This window comes from Cetorhinus maximus, chromosome 11 (assembly GCF_964194155.1).
Source record: "Cetorhinus maximus chromosome 11, sCetMax3.hap1.1, whole genome shotgun sequence".
In the NCBI taxonomy this organism is placed as follows: Eukaryota; Metazoa; Chordata; class Chondrichthyes; order Lamniformes; family Cetorhinidae; genus Cetorhinus; species Cetorhinus maximus.
In genome coordinates, this window is record NC_135889.1 from 108,177,449 (window position 1) to 108,201,797 (window position 24,349).

Consider the following 24,349-nt stretch of genomic DNA (forward strand, 5'->3'; position numbering starts at 1 on the left):
AGGATGTTGATAGTCGAGGATTTAACCTTGGTTATGCCACTGAATGTCAAGGAGCGATGGTTAGATTTTCTCTTGTTGGAGATGGTCATTGCCTGGCACTTGTGTGGCACAAATGTTACTTTCCACTTATCAGCCCAAGCCTGGATATTGTCCAGGTCTTGCTGCATTTGAACATGGACTGCTTCAGTCCATGTCCAAATACAGCAGTCTTGCTTTTTGTGGACAGGACATATCAGGGCAATTTCCTACATTGTTGGGTGGACGCCAGTGTTGTAGCTTGGCTCGGGCACAGCTGTTTCTGGAACACAGGCCTTCAGTACTATATCCGAAATGTTGTCAGGGCCCATAGCCTTTGCAGTATCCAGTGCCTTTAGTTATTTCTTGATATTAAGTGGATTGAATTGAATTGGCTGAAGACTGGCATCTCTAATGCTGGGGACCTCAGGAGGAGGCCAAGATGGATCATCCACTCGGCACCTCTTGCTGAAGATGGTTGCAAATGCTTCAGCCATGTCGTTTCCGCTGATGTGCTGGGCTTGCCCATCATTAGGGATGGGGATATTTCCGGAGCCTTCTACTCTAGTTAGTTTAACTGACCGCCGCCATTCGCAACTGGACTGCAGAGTTAAGATCTGACCTGTTGGTTATGGAATTGCCTAGCTCTGTCTGTTGCCTGCTGCCTCCGCTGTTTAGCATCCATAGTCCTGTGTTGTCACCTGATTGACACCTTTTTAGATATGCCTGGTTTTGCTTCTGGTATGCCCTCTTGCATTCCTCATTGAACCAAGGTTGATCCCTTGGCTTAATGGTAATGGTAGAATGGGGATATGCTGGGCCATGAGGTTACAGATTGTGGTTGAATACAGTTCTGTTGCTGCTGATTACCCTCAGCATCTCATGAATGTCCAGTTTTGAGTTGCTAATTCTGTTCGAAAATCTGTCCCACTTAGCACGGTGATAGTGCCACACAACACGATGGAGAGTAACTTCTATGTGAAGATGGGACTTCATCTCCTTTAAGGACTGCGCAGTGGTTACTTCTACCAATATTGCCATGGACAGATGCATCTGTGACAGGTAGTTTGGTGAGGACAAGGTTAAGTAGTTTTTTTTCCCTCGTTGACTCCCTCACCATCTGCTGCAGACCCAGTTGAGCAACTGTATCCTTTGAGACTCAGCCAGCTTGGTCAGTAGTTGTGCTACCAAGCCACTCTCGGTGACGGACATTCAAGTGCCCCACTCAGAGTACATTCTGTGCCCTTGCCACCCTCAATGCAACTTCCAAGTGGTGATCAACATGGAGGAGTACTAAGGTGGGTGAGGGTGACGGGAGCAGTAAGTGGTAATCGGGAGGTTTCTTTGCCCATATTTGACCAGCTGCCCTGAGCCTTCGTGGTCCAGAGTCAATGTTGAGGACTCCCAGGTCAACTCCCTCCTGACTGTATACCACTGTGCCACCATCTCTCGGGATGGTGACGGTGGTGTCTGGGACATTATCTGTAAGGTATGATTCAGTAAGTATGACTGTCAGGCTGTTGTTGGACTAGTCTGTGGGACAGCTCTCCCAATTTTGGAACAAACCCCCCGATGTTAGTAAGGAGGAATTGGCAGGGTCGACAGGTCTCGTTTTGCTATTATTGTTTCTGGCGCCTCGGTCAATGCCAGGTGGTCTCTCTGGTTTCATTCCTTATTAACTTTTCCCTAGCAGTTTGATTCAACTGAGTAGTTTGCATTTCAGAGGGCAGCTAAGAGGCAACCACATTGCTGTGGGTCTGGAATCACCTGTAGGCCAGATCAGGTAAGGATGGCAGATTTCCTTCCCTAAAAGACATTAGTGAACCAGATGGATTTTTTGTGACAGTCAACAATGGTTTCATGGTCACCATTACCGAGACCATTGTTTTTAATTCCAGATTTATTAATTGAGTTTAAATTCCACCATGGATTTAAACCCATGTCCCCAGAGCGTTAGCCTGGGTCTCTGGATTACCAGTCCAGTGACATTACCACAACGCCACCGCTTCCTCTTGCCACCGCCTCACTTACTGTATAGCAGGTACACAGGAGTAAATTTAATTATCTCCATAGCATTGGGATCTACGTTCATAGTTTGCGCCAAATATTGATGTCTGTGAGACTTCATTTTTGACATTCTGTAAATAAGGATTTTTGTTTTTGAGCAATGCTTCCTGGATGTTGAAATGATAATTCAGCAACAGTTGTGTTTCCCAATAAAAAAATATTTCAGTGTTTAAGACCATAAGATGTAGGAGCAAAAGTAGGCCATTCAGCCCGTCGAGTCTCCTCCACCATTCAATTAGATCATGGTTGATCTGATAATCCTCAGCTCCACTTTCCTGCCTTTTTCCCATAACCCTTGATTCCGTTACTGATTAAAAATCTGTCTAGCTCAGCCTTAAATATACTTAACGACCCAAGCTGTACAGCCCTCTGCGGTAAAGAAGTCCACAGATTGGCTATCCTCTGAGAGAAGAAATTCCTCTTCATCTGTTTTAAAAGGGTGCCCCCTTACTCTGAGGTTATGCCCCCTGGTCCCAGACTCTCCCACAAGGGGAATCCACCTCTCAGCATCTACCCTGTCAAGCCCCCTAAGAATCTTATTTGTTTCAGTAAGGTCACTTCTCATTCTTCTAAACTCCAATGAGTACAGGCCCAACCTACTCAACCACTCCTCATAAGAAAATCCCTCCATACTTGGGATCAACCTAGTGAATCTTCTCTGGACTGCCTCCAATGCCCATATATCTTTCCTTAGATAAGGGGACCAAAATTGTTCACAGTATTCTATGTGTGGTCTAACTAGTGCCTTGTATAGTTTTAGCAGGATTTCCCTATTTTTATACTCCATTCCCTTTGAAATAAAGGCCAACATTCCATTTGCCTTCCCTATTACCTGTTGAACTAACTGTTAGTTTTTTGGGATTCATGCACAAGGACTCCCAGATCCCGCTGTGCTGTAGCTTTCTTCAGTCTTTCTCCATTTAAATAATATTCAGCTCCTCTATTCTTCCTGCCAAACTGCATAACCTCACATTTTCCCACAGTATATTCCATCTGCCCTATACTTGTCTATATCCCTCTGTAGACTCCTTGTGTCATCCTCACCACTTGCCTTCCCACCTATTTTTGTGTCATCCGCAAATTTGGCGATAGTACATTCACTGTGTAAAGTAAAAGCTATCTGCTGCACATTTGCTCTATCATTTTCAGCTGTCTGCAGGACTAAAGCATAGCCACTGCATTTTTGGCAAGTCTGTTATCTGGCTAATGGCATTTGTCTGTGGTCAGAAGACACATTTGTATCTGGAGTTGTATTGAGAAACTGAGCTGTGGATAACTACAATTGCACAGTATTCAGGCATTTCCTCTGTTAAATGTGGATGATGGGTTAATCCTGCCTTTACATAATATTCTCTAGCTTCCTCTTGTTGCACAAGGAGGGAGAAGGAGCAGTAGCAAATCCCTGCACCAGTAATTGGGTCTCAAGGTAGAATCTACATTTCTGTGGAACAAGTTCTGCCCCACTTGAAAATTATTGCAGTCCAATAATGCCATTTTAGGCAGGTGGCTTTTATAGTTGTCTTTTAATATATAATTTTTGCGTTCCACCGTTTACATGTTTATTTGTGCATTGTCCTTTCTAAAACTTGCCAAAGCAGCTGTCTGGTTTATCTTCATAATTGTCTGAAAATTTCCACTCTTTGTATGTTATAGCCTGTGTAAGCTTTCGCCCATCACCATGATGATTTGGTGTCCAAGGCTAACCTATCCTCTGTCAAAAAAATTAAGCACATTAGTTATTTAAATTAATCGGTTCCCTTGAGCTGCATTTAAGCTTGAAATAACGGGGGAAAAAATAGCCATTTGCATCTGTGGTAGTTGATCTATGGGAGGAATCCACTTATGAACTGGTAATACTTTCAGTGGAACCCAGTGCCAGCGACCAGCTGTTGGATAAAATTGATGGAGCGTGCAGAAAATAAATAATGAGATTGATTCACTCTGTCGTCTCAACTGGTTGGATAGTGCCTCTATGACAGAATAACTGAAATGGCTGTGGTCTGCTTGGAACGTTGTCAAACCTTGGCTAAGACTTGTACATAACAGAGTAGCCTTGTCGATGGTAAATGATATTAAGATTTACAGTGATCACTGTTTTTTGTTAATTATACCAGTCACAACTGATTTGTGTTCTTGAATGTTTTTACCATTTATCCAGTTGAAATCATTTAAATTTACTTTAGCATAATCATGTTGTCGTATCCTAAACATTAGGGGATTAAACATCTCCTTCCTCCCTTACACCTTTTTTCTCTCTACTTTGTGTACTCTTTGGTTTTGTGCTAGCTGTATTTCACTTTTTTTCTCCCCTCAATTCATTGGGAGAGGCTATTATGGTACAATCTTTTAAAACCAACAGCAGCTGTTGTTTTTGTGAAAATGGAATCAAATAACAGAGAAAGCACACAGATCTGCAATTTGTGCTTGAAGTATGAACTTAGCACTGGGTCGGGACACAGTAAAAGTCACAATGATGTAGAATGTTGGTTGGAGACTGGCAAAAATTAAGTGTGAGAGATTCAATTTCGAAGACAAAACAGTGCAAACTAACTCTTTTTAAAAAAAACTCTAAAGTAAAACATTGTATTTTTATATTCTCCCTTAGCTTTGAAATTGTAGATATTCTTAAAACAATTTGGAAGTGCTTGCAAGTGTTTATAAGGAAAGTTGCTACTCTGTTGCAGTAGTACCTGTAATGTTACAATTTTGTCTGGTACAGCTGTAGGCAGTCTCGTTTCTTCCTTCACAAGGAAGCTTTTGATACAAATAAAAATAGCTGAGTGTATCTAAATTATTTGATTAGAGAAACTATGTTCAGGGTGTTAACATTGTTGTTGTTATCGATGGTGAGAGAAAAGAATTTGGCATCTTCAAATTTGGCAAATCCAAATCTCCAAATCTTGCATTCATTACAATATCCTATTATTACATGTGTATTTTATGCTGGAAATAGGTAAAACTCTTAAAAGCATTTTATTTTTAAGCACATTGCCCTATCAAGTTGCTACTGACAACAGGTTGATGGGAAAAATAATGTTGTAGAAGGCCTTGAACACCACCGAAAGAGGCAGCCACCAACCGTACAACCATTGGATACAGAGTCACCCTGTTTTGTCACTAGTGGGCCAAGTTGCTTGGTGCATCTGGCAGATCAATGAAGCAAGCTTGTGCCTGCTTTACTGTATAGATCTTCTATAGCTGCTGTAGAAGCAATCACGTCTGCACGGGGCAATTTCCACAGTTCCTCAGACTTCTTCAGAATGGCTTGTTGAAGTGGTTCATCACAAGTAGATTGTGCCTTTGCAGCTGACCAGGTGCTGGAAAGTATTTGCTATTAATACAGCCTGCCAAAGATGCACTGTGTTTGTAATGCTGAGATTGATAGATATTTTTATGGGTAAATGGTATCTAGTATGATGTAATTGAATAGTGGTTTGGACATGAGGGGCTTGAATGACTTACTCCCTTCCCCTGAAAGATGTTCAGCAACGGTGACCTGGACTTTTTAAAAAATCAGCCACATTGCTGAGGATCTGGAGTCACATGTAGGCCACACCATTTAAGGTTGGCAGATTTCCTTCCCTGAAGGACATTAGTGAACCAGATGGGTTTTTGCGACAATAGTTTCATGGTCGATTATTGAGACTAGCTTTTAGTTTCAGGTTTATTGGTTGAATTTAACTTCCACCAGCTGCCATGCTGGGATTTGAGCCCATATCCCTAGAGCATTGGGGCTTCTGGATTACTAGTCCATTATCACTCCTCTACTGTTTCCCGTCAGACTCCCCATGGACTACTGTCATACAGGTATGCACTTACTTGGCAACAATGAAACACCAAAAATAGATAAATAACTCTGATTATAGTAAGCATTTTCAGCAAACTGACAAATATTATTATAAAGTAATACATATTTTTCACTTGCCAATGGCCTTGCACTATTCATTATCTTGATAACGAATTGTAGCTAATGAAGGCTAACTGGTAACTTTTGCACAACCTTTCTATGAATTATCTATCACCTTGAAGCATCACGTTATAACTAATGTACTCTTGTGGAAGTAGCGGGGGGGAATTCCTCCATGCCAACTCTAGTGGTGCTGGTTGAAATTGGTTTATGTAGTTTCAGTCTAAAACCTTGTATTAAAGATAAGTCTTGTTGGGGAGAGTCCAAATGCTTGTCACTTTACTGAGCACCGGGCAGAGCTTCCCAAAAGCCCTCAAATTATTTCTTTTTTTTAATTATAATTATATTACATATAGGGGATGTGTGTGTGTGCGTATAAAGATCAGCCACGATCTTATTGAATGGTGGAGAAGGCTTGATTGCCACAATGGTCGTCTATTACTTATGATATTGCTGTACTTGAGTAATTTGTCTCTTTTAATTGATTGTAATTTCTTGGCTTGTGTAGTGCATTATAATAACGTCAAATGATGTGGTTGTACACTGATTTATTGATGTGCTTCATAGGTTGAGTAACTGATCACCTTCTGACTGAGGCTAGGTATATCACTACAGGGAAAGGAGAGAGGGAAACTTGGGAGTTCTCTAGTGTCAGTTGCACACTGCCCTCTTCAGTAGTGCATTGCTGGAAGTAGGAACGTAAGTCTTTCAGCCCATCGAGCCTGCTCCATCACCCACCATTCATGGCTGATCATCCACTTCAATGCCTTTTTCCTCCACAATACCCCTTTATCTCTTTGCCATTAGTATTTCGAAATCTGTCGATCTCTGCTTTAAACATACTCAGTGACTGAGCTTCCACAGCCCTCTGGGGTGGAGAATTCTAAGATTCACAACACTCTAAATTTTAAAAAAATGCTCCTCTCATTCCTAAGTGGCTTCACTCTTATTTTGAAATTGTGTCCCCTGGTCCTAGAATCCCCAACCCGGGGAACATCTTACCTGCATCTACCCTGTCTATCTCTAAGTATTTTGTAAGTTTCAATGAGATCATCTCTCATTCTTCGAAACTCTAGAGAATACAGGCCCAGTTTCCCCACCTCTCTTCATAGGACAGCCCTGCCATCCTGGGAACAAGTCTGGTGAATAATATCCTTCCTAAGGTAAGGGGACCAAAACCGCACACAGTATTCCAGATGCGGTTTAACCAAGCTTCTATACAATTGAAGCAAGACTCAACTACTCCTGTACTCAAACTCTCTTGTGATAAAGGCTATACCATACCATTCGCCTTCCTAATTGCTTTCTGTACCTACCTGGATGAGTGTAGCTCTAACAACACTCAAGAAGCTTGATACCATCCAGGACAAAGTAGCCTGCCTGATTGACACTCCTTCCACAAGCATGCACTCCCTCCATCACCAATGAACAGTGGCAGTGTGTACCATCTACAGGATGCACTGCAGGAACTCACCAAGGCTCCTTAGGCGGCTCCTTAGGCAGCGCCTTCCAAACCCCCGACTGCTACCATCTAGATTTACAAGGGCAGGAAACACATGGAAATACTACCACTTGGAAGTTCCTCTCCAAGCCACTCACCATCCCGACTTGGAAATATATTGCTGTTCCTTCACTGTCGCTGGGTTAAAATCCTGGAACTCCCTCCCTAACAGCACTGTGGGTGTACCTATGCCACAGGGCCTACAGTGGTTCAAGAAGGCAGCTCACCACCACCTTCTCAAGGGCAATTAAGGATGGGCAATAAATGCTGACTCAGCCAGTGACATCCACATCATCTAATGAATCGAAAAAAAGTTAGCTTTCAGTGACTTATTGATGAAGTCACCCAGGTCCTTTTGTACATCTACACCTTTCTAATGTGTCACCATTTAAGAAATACTCTGCCCATCTGTTCCTCCTACCAAAATGGATAACCTCATATTTTTCCACATTATATTCCATCTTGCCCACTTACTAATTCTGTCCAAATCCTCTTGTAGCTGCTTTGCATCTTCCTCACATCACACATTTGTCATCTGCGAACTTGGAAAAATTACATTTGGTCCCCACATCCAAATCATTGATATATATTGTGAACAGCTGGGGCCCAAGTACTGATCCCTGTGGAATTCCATTAGTCACAGCCTGCCAACGCAAGAATGACCCATTTATTTCTTCTATTCTGTTTTCTGCCTGTTAACTGATTTTTAATCCATGCCAGTATATCACCACCTATCCCATGTACTTTACTTTTCCTAATCAACCTTCTGTGGGGGACTTTATCGAAAGCTTTCTGAAAATCCAAGTACGCTACATAGATTGACTCCCTATATCAATTCTGTTAGTAACATCCTAAAAAAACTCCCAACAGGCGTGTCAAACATGATTTCGCATTCGTAAATCAAGGTTGACTATGCCAAATCAGATCATTATTATCTAAGTGTCCATTTTATCACATCTTTTATAACAGATTTCAGCATTTTCGCTACTACTGATGTAAGGCTAACAGGTCTGTAGTTCTCTGTTTTCTCTCTCCCTCCCTTCTTAAATAGTGGGGTTATAGTTGCTACCTTTCAATCTGCAGGAACCATCCCAGAATCTATAGAATTTTGGAAGATGATCACCAATGCATCCGCTATCTCCATAGCTACCTCTTTTTCAACATTTGGATGTAGAATGTCACATCCCGGGAACTTACCAACTTTCAGTCCCATTAATTTCTCCAATACAACCATCTTTGTATTACAAATTTCCTTCAATTTTGCATTCTCCTTAGTCCCTTGGATGTCTAATTCCAGGAGATTTCTTGCACCTTCCTCAGTGAAGACAGACACAAAGTAATCATTTAGCTTCTCTGCCATTTCTCTCTTCCCCATTACAAATTCTCCTGAATCTGCCTGTAATGGACCCACATTTGTCTTAGCTAAATGTTTCCTTTTTACATACCTGTAGAAGCTTTTACAGTCCGTTTTTGTTTTTTTGCTAGTTTACATTCATATTCTATCCTCCCTTTCTTTATCAGCTTCTTAATTGTCCTTTGTTGTATTCTAAAATGCTCCCAGTCCTCAGATTTACTACTATTTCTGGCAACTTTATAGGCCTTTTCTTCTAATCTTATACAATCCTTAGCGTCCTTTGTTAGCTATGATAACTGACTTTTTTTTCGGAGTTTTTGTCTTGAAGGGATGTAAAATTGCTGTAAACTATGTAACAATTCTTCAAAGTCTATTCATTGCGTGTATACTCTTATACGGTTTCATTTATTTTCTCAATCCACCTCAGCCAATTTGTCTCTCATACCTGCATAATTTTCTTCAAATTTAGCACGTTGGCTTCAGATTGAACTGCCTCACTTTCAAACAGAATGTAAAATTCCATCACAGTGTGGTCACTCATCCATAAAGGTTCTCTTACAACAAGATTATTAATTAGCCCTTTCTCATTACTTAATATTAGATATAAAATAGCCTGTTCTCTAGTCGGTTCCTCAACATACTGCCCTAGAAAACCATCCCTAACATTGCATAAGACCATAAGACATAAGAGCAGAAGTAGCTATTCAGCCCATCGAGTCTGTTCCGCCATTCAGTCAGATCATGGCTGATCTGATAATCCCCAACTCCACTTTCCTGTCTTTTTCCCCATAACCCTTGATTCCCTTACTGATTAAAAATCTGTTAATCTCAGTCTTAAGTATACTTAATGACCCAGCCTTTACAGCCCTCTGCGGTAAAGAATTGCACAGATTGTCTACCCTTTGAAAGAAGAAATTCCTCCTCATCTCTGTTTTAAATGGGCGCCCCCTCACTCTGAGATTATGCCCTCTGCTCCTAGACTCTCCCACAAGGGGAAACAACATCTCAACACCTACCCTGTCAAGCCCCCTAAGAATCTTATTTGTTTCAATAAGGTCACCTCTCATTCTTCTAAATTCCAATGTGACAGGCCCAACCTACCCAACCTTTCCTCATAAGAAAATCCCTCCATACCCAGGATCAACCTAGTGAACCTTCACTGGACTGCCTCCAATGCCAGTATGTCATTCCTTAGATAAGGGGACCAAAATTGTTCAAAGTATTCGCGGTCAACTAGTGCCTTTTTTAGTTTTAGCAAGACTTCCCTATTTTTACATTCCATTCCCTTTGAAATAAAGGCCAACATTCCATTTGCCTTCCCTATTACCTGTTAAACTTGAATGTTAGCTTTTTAGGATTTATACACAAGGACCGCCAAATCTCTGTGCTGCAGCTTCCTGCAGTCTTTCTCCATTTTTAAATAATATTCAGCTCCCCTATTCTTCCTGCCAAAGTGCATAACCTCACATTTTCCCACATTATATTCCATCTGCCAAGTTTTTGCCCACTCACTTAACCTGTCTATATCCCTAATGTAGACTCCTTGTGTTGCCAACATGAAAATGCCCCTCTTTTCCCAACTCTCTGTCTTCTGTTAGTTAGCCAATCCTCTATCCATGCTAATATACTACTCCCAACACTATGGGCTCTTATCAAGTAGCCTTATGTGCGGTACCTTATTGAACGCCTTTTGGAAATCCAAATGTATTACGTCTACTGTTTCCCCTTTCTCTATCCTGCTTGTTACCTCCTCAGAGAATTCTAACAAATTTGTCAGGCATGATTTCCCCTTCATGAAGCCATGCTGACTCTGCTTGATTAGATTATATATTTCTAAATGCTCTGCTCTTGCATCCTTTATGATAGACTCCAACGTTTTCCCAAAGACGGATGTTAAGCTAACTGGCCTTTAGTTACCTGTTTTTTGTCTCTCTCCCTTTTTGAATAAGGGTGTTACATTGGCCATTCTCCAATCCTCTGGGACTTTTCCAGAATCTAAGGATTGCTGAATGATTACTACCAAATTACTGCAGAAACACATCATCCACAGCATTAGTGCCCAGTCTATATGCAGATTGAAGTCGTATATGATTACTGTATTACCCATGCTTACATGCTTCTTTAATCACCTAATTAATACCATGCCCCACATCATAATTGCTGTTTGGTGGCTTATAAAAACTCCTACCAATGTTTGCTGTCCCTTGCTGTTTCTTAGCTCTGCCCAAACAGACTCCGCATTTTGTCCTTCTGACCTGAGACCTTCCCTTACTAATATGTGTTGATCCCAACCCTTATTAACAGTGCAACACCACCTTCTTTTCCTTTTTGTCTGCCCTTCCTAAATGTCAAATACCCTTGAATACTCAGTTTCCAGCCTTGGTCACACTGTGGTCATGTTTCCGTAAAGGCAATTAGATCATACCCAGTTACCTCTTTGTGCCTTTAAATCATCTACTTTGTTGCGAATGCTGTGTGCATTCAGGTAGAGTGCCCTTAATTTTGGCATCTTAACATTTTCCGCATTCTAAGCCTAGTTGCTGCTCGCCTTCGTTTCACCTTCCTTATAATTTCACTTGCTACTTTTCTACTTCCTGTTACCAGCTTTACTTCCAAATTGAGCAACCCCTCAGGATCCCATCCCCTTGACGAACTAAACATCCCCAACAGCACTAGCAAATCTCCCTGTGAGGATATTAGTCCTGGTCCTGTTAATGTGTAACCAACCCATCCATCTAGTACAGGTCCCACCTGCCCCAGAACTGGTCCCAATGCCTCAGGAATCTGATGCCTTCCCTCCTATATCAATTTTCCAGTATGTGTTCAATCGCCCAATGCTCCTATTCCTATGTTCACTAGCATATGGCACTGGGAGTAATCCTGAGATTACTGCTTTTGAGGCCTTGTTTTTTAATTTCCTTCCTAAGTCCATAAAATCTGCTTTTAGGACCTCATCCCTTTTCCTACTTATGTCATTGGTACCAATGTGGACCACGGCCTCTGGCTGTTCGTCCTCCTCCAGAAGAATCCCCTGTAGCCACTGCATGGCACCCTTGACCCTGGAACCAAGAGGCAACACACCATCCTGGAGTCACTTTTACTGCTGAGGAAAACACCCATCTGATTCCCTGATTATTGGCTTGCAACCAATGCATCAGATTGGAGCTCTGTGGTCCTGGCATCCAGTCATGAATAGTGGTGGACAATTAAACAACTAACCGGAGGAGGCTACAAAAATATCCCCATTCATAATGATGGGAGAGCCTAGCGCATCAGTGCAGAAGACAAGGCTGAAGCATTTTAAACCATCTTGAGCCTGAAGTTAAGTGTGGATGATCCAATTCGGCCTCCCTCTTAGATGCCCACCATCATAGTTGACAGCCTTCAAGAAACAGCTGAAGGCAGTGGATAAAGCGAAAACAACATGCTAATTGTAGTAGTGCCACTGATATGCATTAAAGTCCCCCGCCCAGAGTGCATTCTGTGCCCTTGCTACCCTCAGTGTGTCTTCCAGAAGTTTTCAGCAGGTGGTTTCCTTGCCCATATTTGACCTGATGCCGCGAGGCTTCCAGGGTCAGTGTTGAGGACTCCCAGAACAACTCCCGCCCGACTACCACTGTGCGCCACTTCTGGTGGGTCTGTTCAGTCGGTGGGACAGGATATACTCAAAGATGGTGATGGAGTTGGGCATTGGCTGTAAAGTGTGATTTGCATGTCAGGCTGTTGTTTGATTAGCCCGTGAGACAGCTCTTCCAATTTTGGAACAAATCCCCAGTTGTTTGTAAAGAGGAGGACAGTCAACTGGCAGGGTGTGCTTTTGTCTTGTCTGGCGTCTGTGTCTCGTTCATTCTTTTTCAACTTTCTTATCACGATCTAGGTTTTAATTCCAGATTTATTAACTAGATTTCAATTCCATCAACTGCCATGACGGTTCTCAGAACATTAGGCGGGGTCTCTGGATTACTAATGCAGTGCTGTTGCACCATGTCCCGTACCCGCTGATTGACAATTAACTGTCACTGTTGAGCAGTCTCTGCTAACCAGCTTGCAGTTTTTTTTCTAGTTTAAAAAGTTTAAAGTTATGTTCAAAATGCTAAACTACATTTCAGTTTGATATTCATTCACCCATTACATAGCAGAGAATTCCAACTCTGACCAAATTTTCAACTTTTACACTCTGTTTAAGGTGTACTCCATTCATGAACACACTGCCTAAAACTACCTCCTTCTGTGCCTGTCCCTAAGGGGAAATAAAAAGCTCTCCCTTAACAACTGCCCTAACTATAGTCCTCATTCACCAACATTTCTGCAGCTACCCATGTGCTCAACCAAGCCCTCATTGCCATTTTTGTCCCACTTCCCCATAAAACTGTTACTGTCTCTCAACCTGGTTACTCGCTCTGATATAGACCTCATCTCCGCTCCTTTAAGTCCAAGTGATGGAGACTTGAATGGATTAGATGTACAACTGACTTAGCCATTCACTGCCAGATTTGAATGACCATATGAAGCACTATGGGGTATTGTTCTCATCTGCCAAAACTACACAGTACTCCAGGATCATCCTGGAATGCAAAGATAACTCTCAACTGCAGACCATCTGAAATCCTCTTTTCTGTCTCCTCTATCCTCACCTCCAAGAGGTACGAGAAACTCATGGATTTTCTTGTTGCTAAGCTTGAGACCATCTGATTAGCTGCCCCAGCCCTGAAATAGCATCTTTCTCTACTTTTCTCTTCTGCTTTCCCTCATGCCCTCTGAGCTCATCTCTGCTCTCTTGGCCCTATTCCCACTAAACTGTTGGCCACTAACTTCCCTTTTTGGTTTCTGTGTTGGCTGAAATTGTTAATGGTTCTCTCTCCTCTGGTAATGATGTGCTCTCCCTCAAAGCTGCTGTCGTTCGCCCTTCTCAACAAACCAACCCTTGATCCCTATCACCCAATTTTCTAACCTTCCTTTCCTCTCTTAAGTTCCTGAATGTGTTGCCGCCTTCCAAGTATGCATCTAACGCAACAACATGTTTGAATTCCTCATCAGGTTTTCGCCACTGCTACAGTGCCGATGTAACTCTTATTAAATGCACAAATGGCATCCTATGACAATAGTAAATATCCTTCCTCCTCCTCAACCTGTCTGCAGTTTTTGACGTGATTGACCAGCCACCCTCTTTCAGCATGCCTTCACTGTCACCGGTGGGACTGCACTTGTCTGGTTTTCATAATAATAACTTACTATTTCCTACTCTAGTGCTATTTGTCTCTCCCAGTATTCTTCTCTGATATTATCTCCTGGTTCCCACACCCCTGCCAAATTAGTTTAAACCCTTTCTAATAGCACTAGCAAATCGCCCACAAGGACATTGGCTCTACTTAGGTGCAACCTGTCTGGCTTGTACAAGTTCCATCTCTCCAGGACTGATCCCAAAGCCGAAGGATCTAAAGCCCTCCCTCCTGCACCATCTCTCACATCTGGCTTTATCCTCCTATACTCACTTGCATGTTGTAATGGGAGTTTTTTTAACATTTGTTCGTGAGATGTGGGCATCACTGGCTAGGCCAGCATTTGTTGCCTATCCCTAATTGCCCTTGAGAAGGTGGTGGTGAGCTGCTGCCTTGAACCCCTGCAGTCCATGTGTTGTAGGAACACCTATAGTGCTGTTAGGAAGGGAGTGATCCAGAGATTACTCCTTTTGAGGTTCTGCATGCTAATTTTCTACCTCGCTCTCTAAGTTCTGACTGGAGGATCACATCTTTTTTCTACCTATGTTGTTGGTACTGATGTGGACCATGGCTGTTTGCTGTTCATGTTCCTCCCTCAGGGTGCTTTGCAGCCGCTCAGTGACACCTTTGACCCTGGCATTGTGGCATTGTGGAGGCAGCAACACACCATCCTGGATTCGCGTCTGTGGCCACAGAAACACCTATCAAACCCCTAATTATCAAACCTCCTATCGCTATTCCTCTTCCAGTTGTCTTTGTAACTCCAACAATCTATCCTTGGGCCCCTTCTATTTCTCACCTACATACTGCTCCCTAGCAATATCATCTGAAAACAGTGTCATTTTCCATCCAAGTCACCACCACCTCTCTCGACCCCTACACTCTCTAAATTGTCAGATTGCTTGTCTGACATCCAGTTTTCTCCCAAGTAAATATTGGAAGATCTTTCTTTGGCCTCTGTAACAAACTTCCTCCCCCAACTACCGACTCCATCTCTCTTTCTTGTTTGACACTGAGCCATACGCACCCTCCTGGGATGCCTTACAATGGGAAAGGCACTACGGGCATCCCATGTTTAAAGTGAACCCCAATAACTAATTTTCATTTTAATGTGGTTTGTAAATTAGGGAAATTCCCTGAATAGAACTGCCTTCATTTTCATTTTCATTCTAGCGTGGTTACTGCGCATGTGCATTTTTTTAAGAGCAAAATGACATAGCTCACCACCTCTCCCTTCCTCCCCACTCAGCGCATTACTCTTCCTATACTCCCACTCGTTGCCTCTCCTGACCTGCCCAGTCCTTCCCGCTCGCCACTTCCCTCATGTTCACTCTCGCTGCTTCCCTCTAGCAACACTCCCACCATCTTGCAACTTCCCTTTCCTACTCGCATGCTGCTTTACTCTCCCGACCGTCCTGCTCATTGCTTCCCTCTCCAAAACCCTTGTGACTTGATTGAAACATATAAGATCCTGAGGGGTCTTGACGGGGTAGATGTGGAGAGGATGTTCCCTCTTGTGGGAGAATCTAGAACTAGGGGTCGCTGTTTAAAAATAAGGGGTCGCCCATTTAAAACTGAGATGACGCAAAATTTTTCATGAGGGTTGAGAGTCTTTGGTACACTGTTCCTGAAAAGGTGGTGGAAGCAGAGCCTTTGAATATTTTTAAGGCAGAGGTGCATAGCTTCTTGATAAGCAAAGGGGTGTAATAGGTTATCAGGGTTAGGTAGGATGCAGATTTGAAGTTAATATCAGATCAACCATGACCTTATTAAATGGCGGAGCAGGCTCAAGGGGCTGAATGGCCTACTGCTCTATATTCGTATGTTCCCGCTCATCACCTCACTCCCAAGCTCTCACTCAGTGAGGCAGCGAGATGGGTAGTGGGTGGGAAGTAGTGGGAGGGTAGTAGTGGGAAGGAGGGGGTTGGGGAGGGAGGCAGCAAGCAGGAGGGTCAGGGAGGGAAGTTAGAGGACTTTTGGGCCAATTAGATTCAAGGTAGCCAATAGGTTTTTAATGTCAAAGTTACAGGTCAAGCATGTAACCCACCCTTATTACATCTTTTCTTATGGGAAAGTGATTTACGTTTAGTACATTTTCATTTAGCACATTGGTTTTTGGGAACACATCAGGAGTGTTTCTACTTAAAATCACTTTTCAGCTGCTTCTGTGGCAATGTATTTTGTACTTCGAGTAAAGAAATTTCCCCCCACTCTGCTTCTCACTTTTAGTAATAACTTTAACCAAAACTCCTGAGGTAGTGTTAAAGTAAACCAAATCGCAAGTTCACTCAACATACTTGTCTTATTCCCACTAACATTTAAACGCTGTCTAGGTTCTTGTTATCAGCAACGCTTTGTGTGTAACAAAAGCTCATTCTCTCCTGCAACTCCAAACTGAAGTTTCTTTCTTTCCTCAATCTTCCCTTCCTCTTTCAGTCTACGACTGATTCTTACATTAAAAGTACCATAGAAATGCACAAAAGATCCCAAGGTGCTTCACAGGACTCTTTTCGGACAGAATTTGACAACAAGCCACATGAGATATTAGGTCAGTTGACCAAAAGCTTGGTCAGAGGCAGATTTTAAGCAGCATATTAAAGGAGGAAAAATGGGGAGGGAATTACAGGATTTAGAGCCCAACTAGCTGATGGCCAGTGATGGTGCAATTAAAATCAGGGCTCTATGAGAGCTGAGAATTAGAGGAATACAAACCTGAGGGTTTTATATCTGTGGAGATAGCAGAAGTGAGGAGTGTTACTGTGGAAGGATTTGCTAACACCGTCAAGAATTTAAAATGAAGGTGTTGCTTGATGAGGAATCAGCAAGCAGAGGTAATGGGTGAATAGGACTTGGTGTGAGTTAAAATACAGACAACAGAGTTACGAATGAGTTCAAGTTTATGGTGGGAGGAGGTGTAGGCTGGCCTGGAGTGCATTTCCATTCAAGCTTGGGACTACTCGGTCTTTACTTCCCAATTTACCTTAACTTTCAACCTTTTGTTTCTGAATAAGAAAAATTGTAACATTTGGCCTCCCAAGCATGTTCATCCATGATTCTTTTGTATCATGCATTCTTCCCATGGTCTTGCCCTACCCCATCAGTTAATCATTTACCCCTGAAAGTTGTATTCTTTCCTGATCTCCCCTGGAAAAGCAAGCAATGTCATGAAGACCTGTACGACCCTCAATCTTTAACATATCAATCCATCTCTCTTCTAAAAGCTGTTAATCGATCCTCGATTTTCTCTGGGAACCTGTTCCTCAGTAATCATGTGAAAAGGGGATGGGGTGGGAGAGTAGGTATCACACCACTGTTAATAACATATCCATCTCATGTACTATTCATTTGTCTGATTTGAAGTGTAGAATTGTGTGCGATTCCAGGTTAAACACCATGGAGTGTGCACCTGCACTAAGAGGGCTGGGAGACCACTCTTGGTCCTTGGGACAAACAACAATGTTGGTCGGACTGAAGGAGTCCTGTATAAACAATGATAAGCTAGCCTGAAATATAGAAAGGAAGACCTTTAGGCCAGCATTCGCAGGAATACCGATGGTGTCATTTTCCTTCTATTGGATTCAATTTGAAAATGCTGAAGATATTAGTTGTCGTTCGTTGTCCCTCGATTCGAAGATGATGTCTACTCGGTCATGAGTTCCTGCCATGGGCCTTCACGTGACTGAACAGGCCGATTCTTGACCCACCGATCTTTGAGTCCATGGAGCAGATGTCCCATGAGGTAGTGGGATCCAGAGTGCAGGGTTTGCTTGGCTTTCCTTTCTTTCTCTGCTGCTGTGCTGCCTACTTATTACCCAGAGTATGATGCAGCTTGATGGACGAGTTGTCACCGTTTTGAACAATTGATCCTCAGTGCTGCTCAAGGAGAGCTTCAGAGTGTCTTTGAAACATTTTCTTTGCCCTCCTCTGGAATGTTGGCTATACACTCTTATACATCATATACTTCATTTGGCTGAAGAAATCCTAACAGAGAAACATCCTACGTGGCCTTTGTTGCCAGACAAATCCAAGAAAATCAGGAACAAAAACAAAAATACCTGGAAAAACTCAGCAGGTCTGACAGCATCTGCGGAGAGGGATACAGTTAACATTTCGAGTCCGAATGACTCTTCATCAGAACTAAGGAAAAATAGAAAAGAGGTGAAATATAAGCTGGTTTAGGGGGGGTGGGACAGGTAGAGCTGGAGAGAGGGCCAGCGATAGGTGGAGATTGCCAAAAGATGTCATAGACAAAAGGACAGAGGTGTTGACGGTGGTGATATTAGCTAAGAAATGTGCTAATGGGGACATTAAGGGTAGAAAGCAGGATGAGCAAGGGACAGATAGCCCTTGGGGGGGATCGAAATAGGCTAAAAGGTAGAGATAAGACAATGGATGGAAATAGGTGGGAAAAGAAAAATATATAAATTATTGGAAAAAAGTGGGTGGGGACGGAGAGAGTTTATGATCTAAAGTTGTTGAACTCAATATTCAGTCCGGAAGGCTGTAAAGTACCTAGTCGGAAGATGAGGTGCTGTTCCTTCAGTTTGCGTTGAGCTTCACTGGAACGTTGCAGCAGGCCAAGGACAGACATGTGGGCATGAGAGCAGGGTGGAGTGTTGAAATGGCAAACGACAGGGAGGTCTACGTCATGCTTGCGGACAGACCGAAGGTGTTCCGCAAAGCGGTCACCTAGTCTGCGTTTGGTCTCTCCAATGTAGAGGAAACTGCATTGGGAGCAGCGAATGCAGTGCAATTGAAATGCTGCTTCATTTGAAAGGAGTGTTTGGGCCCTTGGGAGGAGGGGGGAAAGTAAAGGTGGTATCAGTTGCATGGGAACAACTCCATTGCATTTATTGACCTGACAAAAGTGTAAGTATACTTGCAAAAATGCTGGTGTGAAAGTAGCGAACGTTTGAAATGTATGCATAGAACAATGTAAGACAAAGTAACCATAAACAACAAAATTTACTAACTTATATTAATAAACCAACCATTTAGATGAACCTTGAAAAGGTTCCAAAAATTGCACCATAGCCTAGACAAGATGCCTAGGTGATGCGCAAGTGTTGTAATGGTGTTAGCAGTGCTGTTCTCACCATACGTTCATTGAACAGCCACGCAACCCCAAGATAAGGATAGTTACTGGAAACTGGATGTGTCAGGAAGATAGGTGAAACAGTAACACCTCTGACTGATGGTGACTATTTTCTAGCTTTCCTTGGCTTGTTTTCAGATTTGTAATCATATTTGTTAATTGCATTATGAAGGTTTAATGCTGATTAAATCTCAGTAAATGCACATTCTTGAGGATAAAATAATTATTCTGATTACCCATAATGCTTTGCACTGCCATCAGCTGCTGACATTTAGGAATTGCAGTATATTTCTGAATTTAGCAATTATTGGATGCAGTGCACCAATATATTGAAACAATTTTGTCTTTGTCTCTAATATGCACACTTGAAATGACCCTATGATGCCTTTGGTTGACCTTTTCTTGTCCCATAGGTAGCAGGTTAATCATACTATCTGTAATAATGCCCCACAGATCAATCGGAACAATTGTTTTTCTCCAATGTGAAATCTATCATGGCAGTTCTCAGTTTCTGTCTCCAATAATGCTTAAACTTGCTTTCTCTTTGAGTCTGCCTCAATATATGGTGAAAAATCTTCGTGAAAAAGAGCTCTGCAGATCAAGAAGTAGGCTGTTAGATATGTTAAACCTACAATATTATTGTGCTGCCAAGTAGGGCCAAAGGCTGTAAAATTTGAACAAGTGAAGTGTTATCAGTGTGAGCTTATCTGAAAGACTAATGTTTGGAATGGTATGCCAGATCACATCGATGGGAAGTAGAGCACTAGTGTGCTGAGCTTTGATTTGGGTGATGTGACTGTTTCCCATCCTTGATGTGTTCTTGTGTTCCTCCTTGAGCCAATGGAGGAAATATTAGAATTTTCAGTGTGAATTATGGTCCCAAACAGCACAGTACAGCAGCAGTGTGTTGGGGCCAAGGTTCCTGTGTGACATGCTGTTTGTTTATTATATTAAAAAAATCTTGATAACCATGTAATGGCCTCTTTCTGGTCAGTGCATGACTTTGTTTATCATGCTAGTTTCCTATTGGTGTCCCCCCTCTCTTTGATGTGAATTCACAGTTGATTATTTTTAGGGATGCACTAGTCTTTCACCAAGCCCTCCTAATCTCTTCCTTCCTGCATCTCTGCCTGTTTTCAGTACTCCTATCTTGAAGCACCCTGTCATATTCCTTACTAAAGTCACTAAATGCGGATATCCTTTCATTTCTGCTGCTTAAAATTCTATGTTTAGAAGCTTTGATAATACATTAATTTCATAATTTGTTTTTACAGGTTGCTTTGTTTGGTATAGAAATTTTATCAACTCTCATTACGCGTCTTCAGGATCACTTCAAAACGCACATTGGTACAGGTATGTTTATTTTTGGTTGATTTCAGTTGTTTCAAAATTAGTGAAAGAAATGAGCTTGACTGTTTATCAAGGTTCTCTTTTGTAACTCCTTTTGGATAAATCTTGCCCCTCGATTGGATTTAAAAGTTCATGTGGCACCATTTAAAGGAACTATTCTCCCTGGTGCCCTAGGCAATATTTATTGCTCATTCAATATCGCTGATAAATTGTGAAGACGTTGTCTCATTTAAAGTTTGTGCGACCTTGCTGTGTAAAAATTGGCTACTACTTATCCCTATATTATAAAAGTGACTACATTTCAGAAGTACTTATTTGGTGGGAACATGCTGAGGTTGTATAGATAGCATCTTTTACAAGTCTGTCTTTCTTTACAGTGTGTGCGAAATAATGTGTATGTATTTTTTAATATGAGTGCACTTTGTATTATGGTGTTAATGGTTGTGCTGTGGTGTTTATCAATAAGAAAATCAGCAAACAACGAAACTACTGTATTTGCTGGACCATAAGAAACATTTTTCTCTTGGGTGGGGCGGGGGGGGGGGGGGGGGAAGAAATGTTGCCGAAAATTACATTGCATCTTATGGTCAGTCCAAAGTTTGTCTAAATATTTGCTTTTAAAACCCTGGTGCATCTTGTGGTCTGGCAAATACGGCGCTTTTAATCGCAGTATGCAGAGCTGAGCAGTTGCTTCACACCAAATCGGAGACAAACACCCTGCCTGTAACTTGAACATAAAATAAACACCTCCACCTAGCTTTGAATTTTGTTATCAACTTAGTTTTTTTACATATATGTATATATAATATGTGTTTTAATTATTTAAATTGTTCAAAGTTTGTATTGTTTGTTTACTATTTTCTTACAGTCTTACCAAGTCTAATAGACAGATTAGGGGATGCTAAGGATCCAGTACGAGGAGAAGATCAGATTCTCCTGCTAAAGATTATGGAACTCGCTGCTACTCCACAGGTACATAGTTGGGAACAGGAAATCATTTTTTCCTGCTGCAGTAATACATTGACACTACCATATTTGTAATTTTATAAAAAAAACTTCACTGGTCATGGCTAATGGGGCCTGCTGATATTGGATCAATTTCCTATTTGATGAATTTGTACTTTAGAATTCAGGGAATTATTTTATACTAACTGCCCATAGCATTAGTTTTCTTTGGTTAGAGATGTCTTAAAACAAACCACCCCAGCAGCTGGGCCACTAAACTACTATGCTTAAAATGGATGTAGCACATCTTGGGTGTTATTTGCTTTGAGCTTCCGTGGGTGCTCTAACTAAACATAAAGAGCTTGTCTATCTCACCTTAGCAAGTTAATAATGGCATTCTAATAATGGAAAATTGTTATCCTTTTCCTGCAGTATGTCTGGGAACGAATGCTAGGAGGATTTAAACACAAGAATTTTCGAACCAGAGAAGGGATTTGCCTTTGCCTTATTAGCACATTAAATACGTAAGTTAAACTGGCTTTAAAACTTTTCCTACAGTTTTTGGTTTTCATTTTAGTAAGTGAGAAGTAGTATTCTGCAAGTACAACATTGAAAAGTCTTTTTCTTCTTTTCCAGGTATGGAGCTCACAGTTTAACTCTAAGCAAAATCGTTCCCCATATCTGTAATTTATTAGGAGACCCAAACAGTCAGGTAAGTAGTCAGCTTGTTAAAAGCAGAATGATTCTCTACTTTTGCCTCATTTGTGTCTGATTTCAGTCTGTGTAGTTAGAAATCGGAGAACTACAAAAGCCTGTCATCAAAATTCATGTATGCATTATATTTTTGAGTGGTTGGATAATAACCAGCTAAGATAGCCTAGCATGGACATTTGACATGAATTCCATTTCCGTCAATGATGAGTAATGGAAGTTATATTTTTACTTGATTTTGACTCTTGCTGTATTATATATTGAGACATCCAGGTTCCTACATGATTTATCAATCTTTGAACTTTGTGCAGTTGCCAAACAATTATCCTTTTTTTGTTTTTGGAACTTCATAATCCAACTTTACACTTTGTCCAATAACATCCATAATAAGAATTCAGTGTTGAGATTCTTCACAAACTATATGCTGATTCATTCTTGCTTTATTCTGTCATTTTTGTAAATGAGCCTGTTCTGTTCCTGTGATTTAAACTGCTTATTTTGATAGAGCCATCTGTTGGTTAATGGTGACATTGCAGGCCTAGCACACTGCCATCTGTAGGATAATAGAATAATTATTCACTTAATGCTCTTTGGATCTTGCTTTGGTTATTGTGCCGAAGGACCGTTTGGCAGATTTACTCCCCAGTTAACAAACAGCAAAATATTCAAATTCTATATGGGGAAATGTTGATGCACAAAGGGACCTGGGTGTCCTTGTACGCCAGTCACTGAAAGCAAGCATGCAGGTGCAGTAAGCAGTTAAGAAGGCAAATGGCATGTTGGCTTTCATTGCAAGAGGATTTGAGTAAGGATATCTTACTGCAGCGGTTTGGGCCTTGTTGAGACCACACCTGGAATATTGTGTGCAATTTTGGTCTCCTTACCTAAGAAAAGATATACTTGCCATAGAAGGGAATGTTGTGAAGGTTCACCAGACTGATTCCTGGGATGGCAGGATTATCATGAGGAGAGATTGGGTAAACTAGGCCTGTATTCACTGGAGTTTAGAAGAATGAGAGGGGATCTCATTGAAATGTATAAAATTCTGATAGGGCTGGACAGACTGGATGCAGGAATGATGTTTCCTCTGGCTGAGGGGATCCAGAACACGGGGTCACAGTCTCAGGATATGTAGAAGGCCATTTAGGACTGAGATGAGGAGAAACTTCTTCATTCAGAGGGTGATGAACCTGTGGAATTCTCTTTCACACAGGGCTGTGGAGGCCAAGTCACTGAATGTATTTAAGAAGGAAATAGATTTCTAGACTCAAAAGACGTCAAGGGGTATGGGGAGAGAGAGTGGGAACATGGTGTTGAGATACAGGATCAGTTAAGATCATATTGAATAGCGGAGCAGGCATGAAGGGTCGAATGACCTACTCCTGCTATTTCCTATGTTTCTGTTTCTATTTCTCTGGTTGGACAAGAATTTCAGTTGGAGACAAAAAGCCCCATGTAAGAAAGACATTTATATTTGATAGACTAGTTTTTGTGATGTGTTGCAGAACCTAGGTTTCTGTTCAAGGTGAAGTCTAATATGTGATAAAAAATAATATGCAATAAAAGCTGATGTGTTCACTGTTGCAACTTAACAGCAGTACTGTTGTGTTTAAGGTAGTTTAATGTTTGGGTTAAAAAGTTAAAAACATCAGTTGAAAAACTGATGTCTTTCATGTTTATTTCCTAATCAGGTATGCTCTATTCAAAATCCTGTATCATAATTCACTGTTGTCCATTTATTAAATACGTTTGATCCATTTAACTATTTCCAGAAATTGGTGAATAAAACAATATCTGTGAATAAAAAGTGAAATTGATGCTGCTAATTCTTCTAATATTGAGTGCATTAATTAAAGAGCTAAACATATTTGAAAAGTTCAGCTTTGAAATTCAGTGAAACAGGAACAGGGCAGGAGTAGGCCAGATGATTCCTCAAGCCTGTTCCACAATTTGATAAGATCATAGCTGCTCCTCAACCTCAACCTCAATTTCATTTTTCTGCCTGATCGCTATATCTATTGATTCCCTAAGAGTCCAAAAATCTATTGATCATAGCCTTGAATATACCCAACATCTGAATTCCAGAGCAACCTTCAGAGCAACAATTGTAGCAAATATGAAACTACACGACTTCAGGATTACTGCCCAATTAAACACATGGAAAACTTGGTTATAACTAATCATG

At 41.5% G+C, this 24,349-nt stretch overlaps 1 protein-coding gene and 1 non-coding gene across 5 annotated transcripts in view; one reads left to right on the plus strand and one right to left on the minus strand.

The window, feature by feature from the left end:
• Positions 1 to 24,349, plus strand: part of clasp1a (cytoplasmic linker associated protein 1a) — a 316,093-nt gene that overhangs the window by 53,885 nt on the left and 237,859 nt on the right. For all 4 annotated transcript variants that reach the window (XM_078552573.1, XM_078552570.1, XM_078552571.1 and 1 more), the window contains exons 3-6: positions 20,433 to 20,511; positions 21,377 to 21,480; positions 21,886 to 21,977; positions 22,090 to 22,165. In XM_078552573.1, the coding sequence (XP_078408699.1) occupies positions 20,433 to 20,511; positions 21,377 to 21,480; positions 21,886 to 21,977; positions 22,090 to 22,165 (351 nt within the window). The remainder of the gene's footprint in view (positions 1 to 20,432; positions 20,512 to 21,376; positions 21,481 to 21,885; positions 21,978 to 22,089; positions 22,166 to 24,349) is intronic.
• On the minus strand, positions 19,076 to 19,203 carry LOC144687019 (U4atac minor spliceosomal RNA). The gene has a single exon (XR_013578048.1). It is a non-coding gene; the product is annotated as a U4atac minor spliceosomal RNA (small nuclear RNA).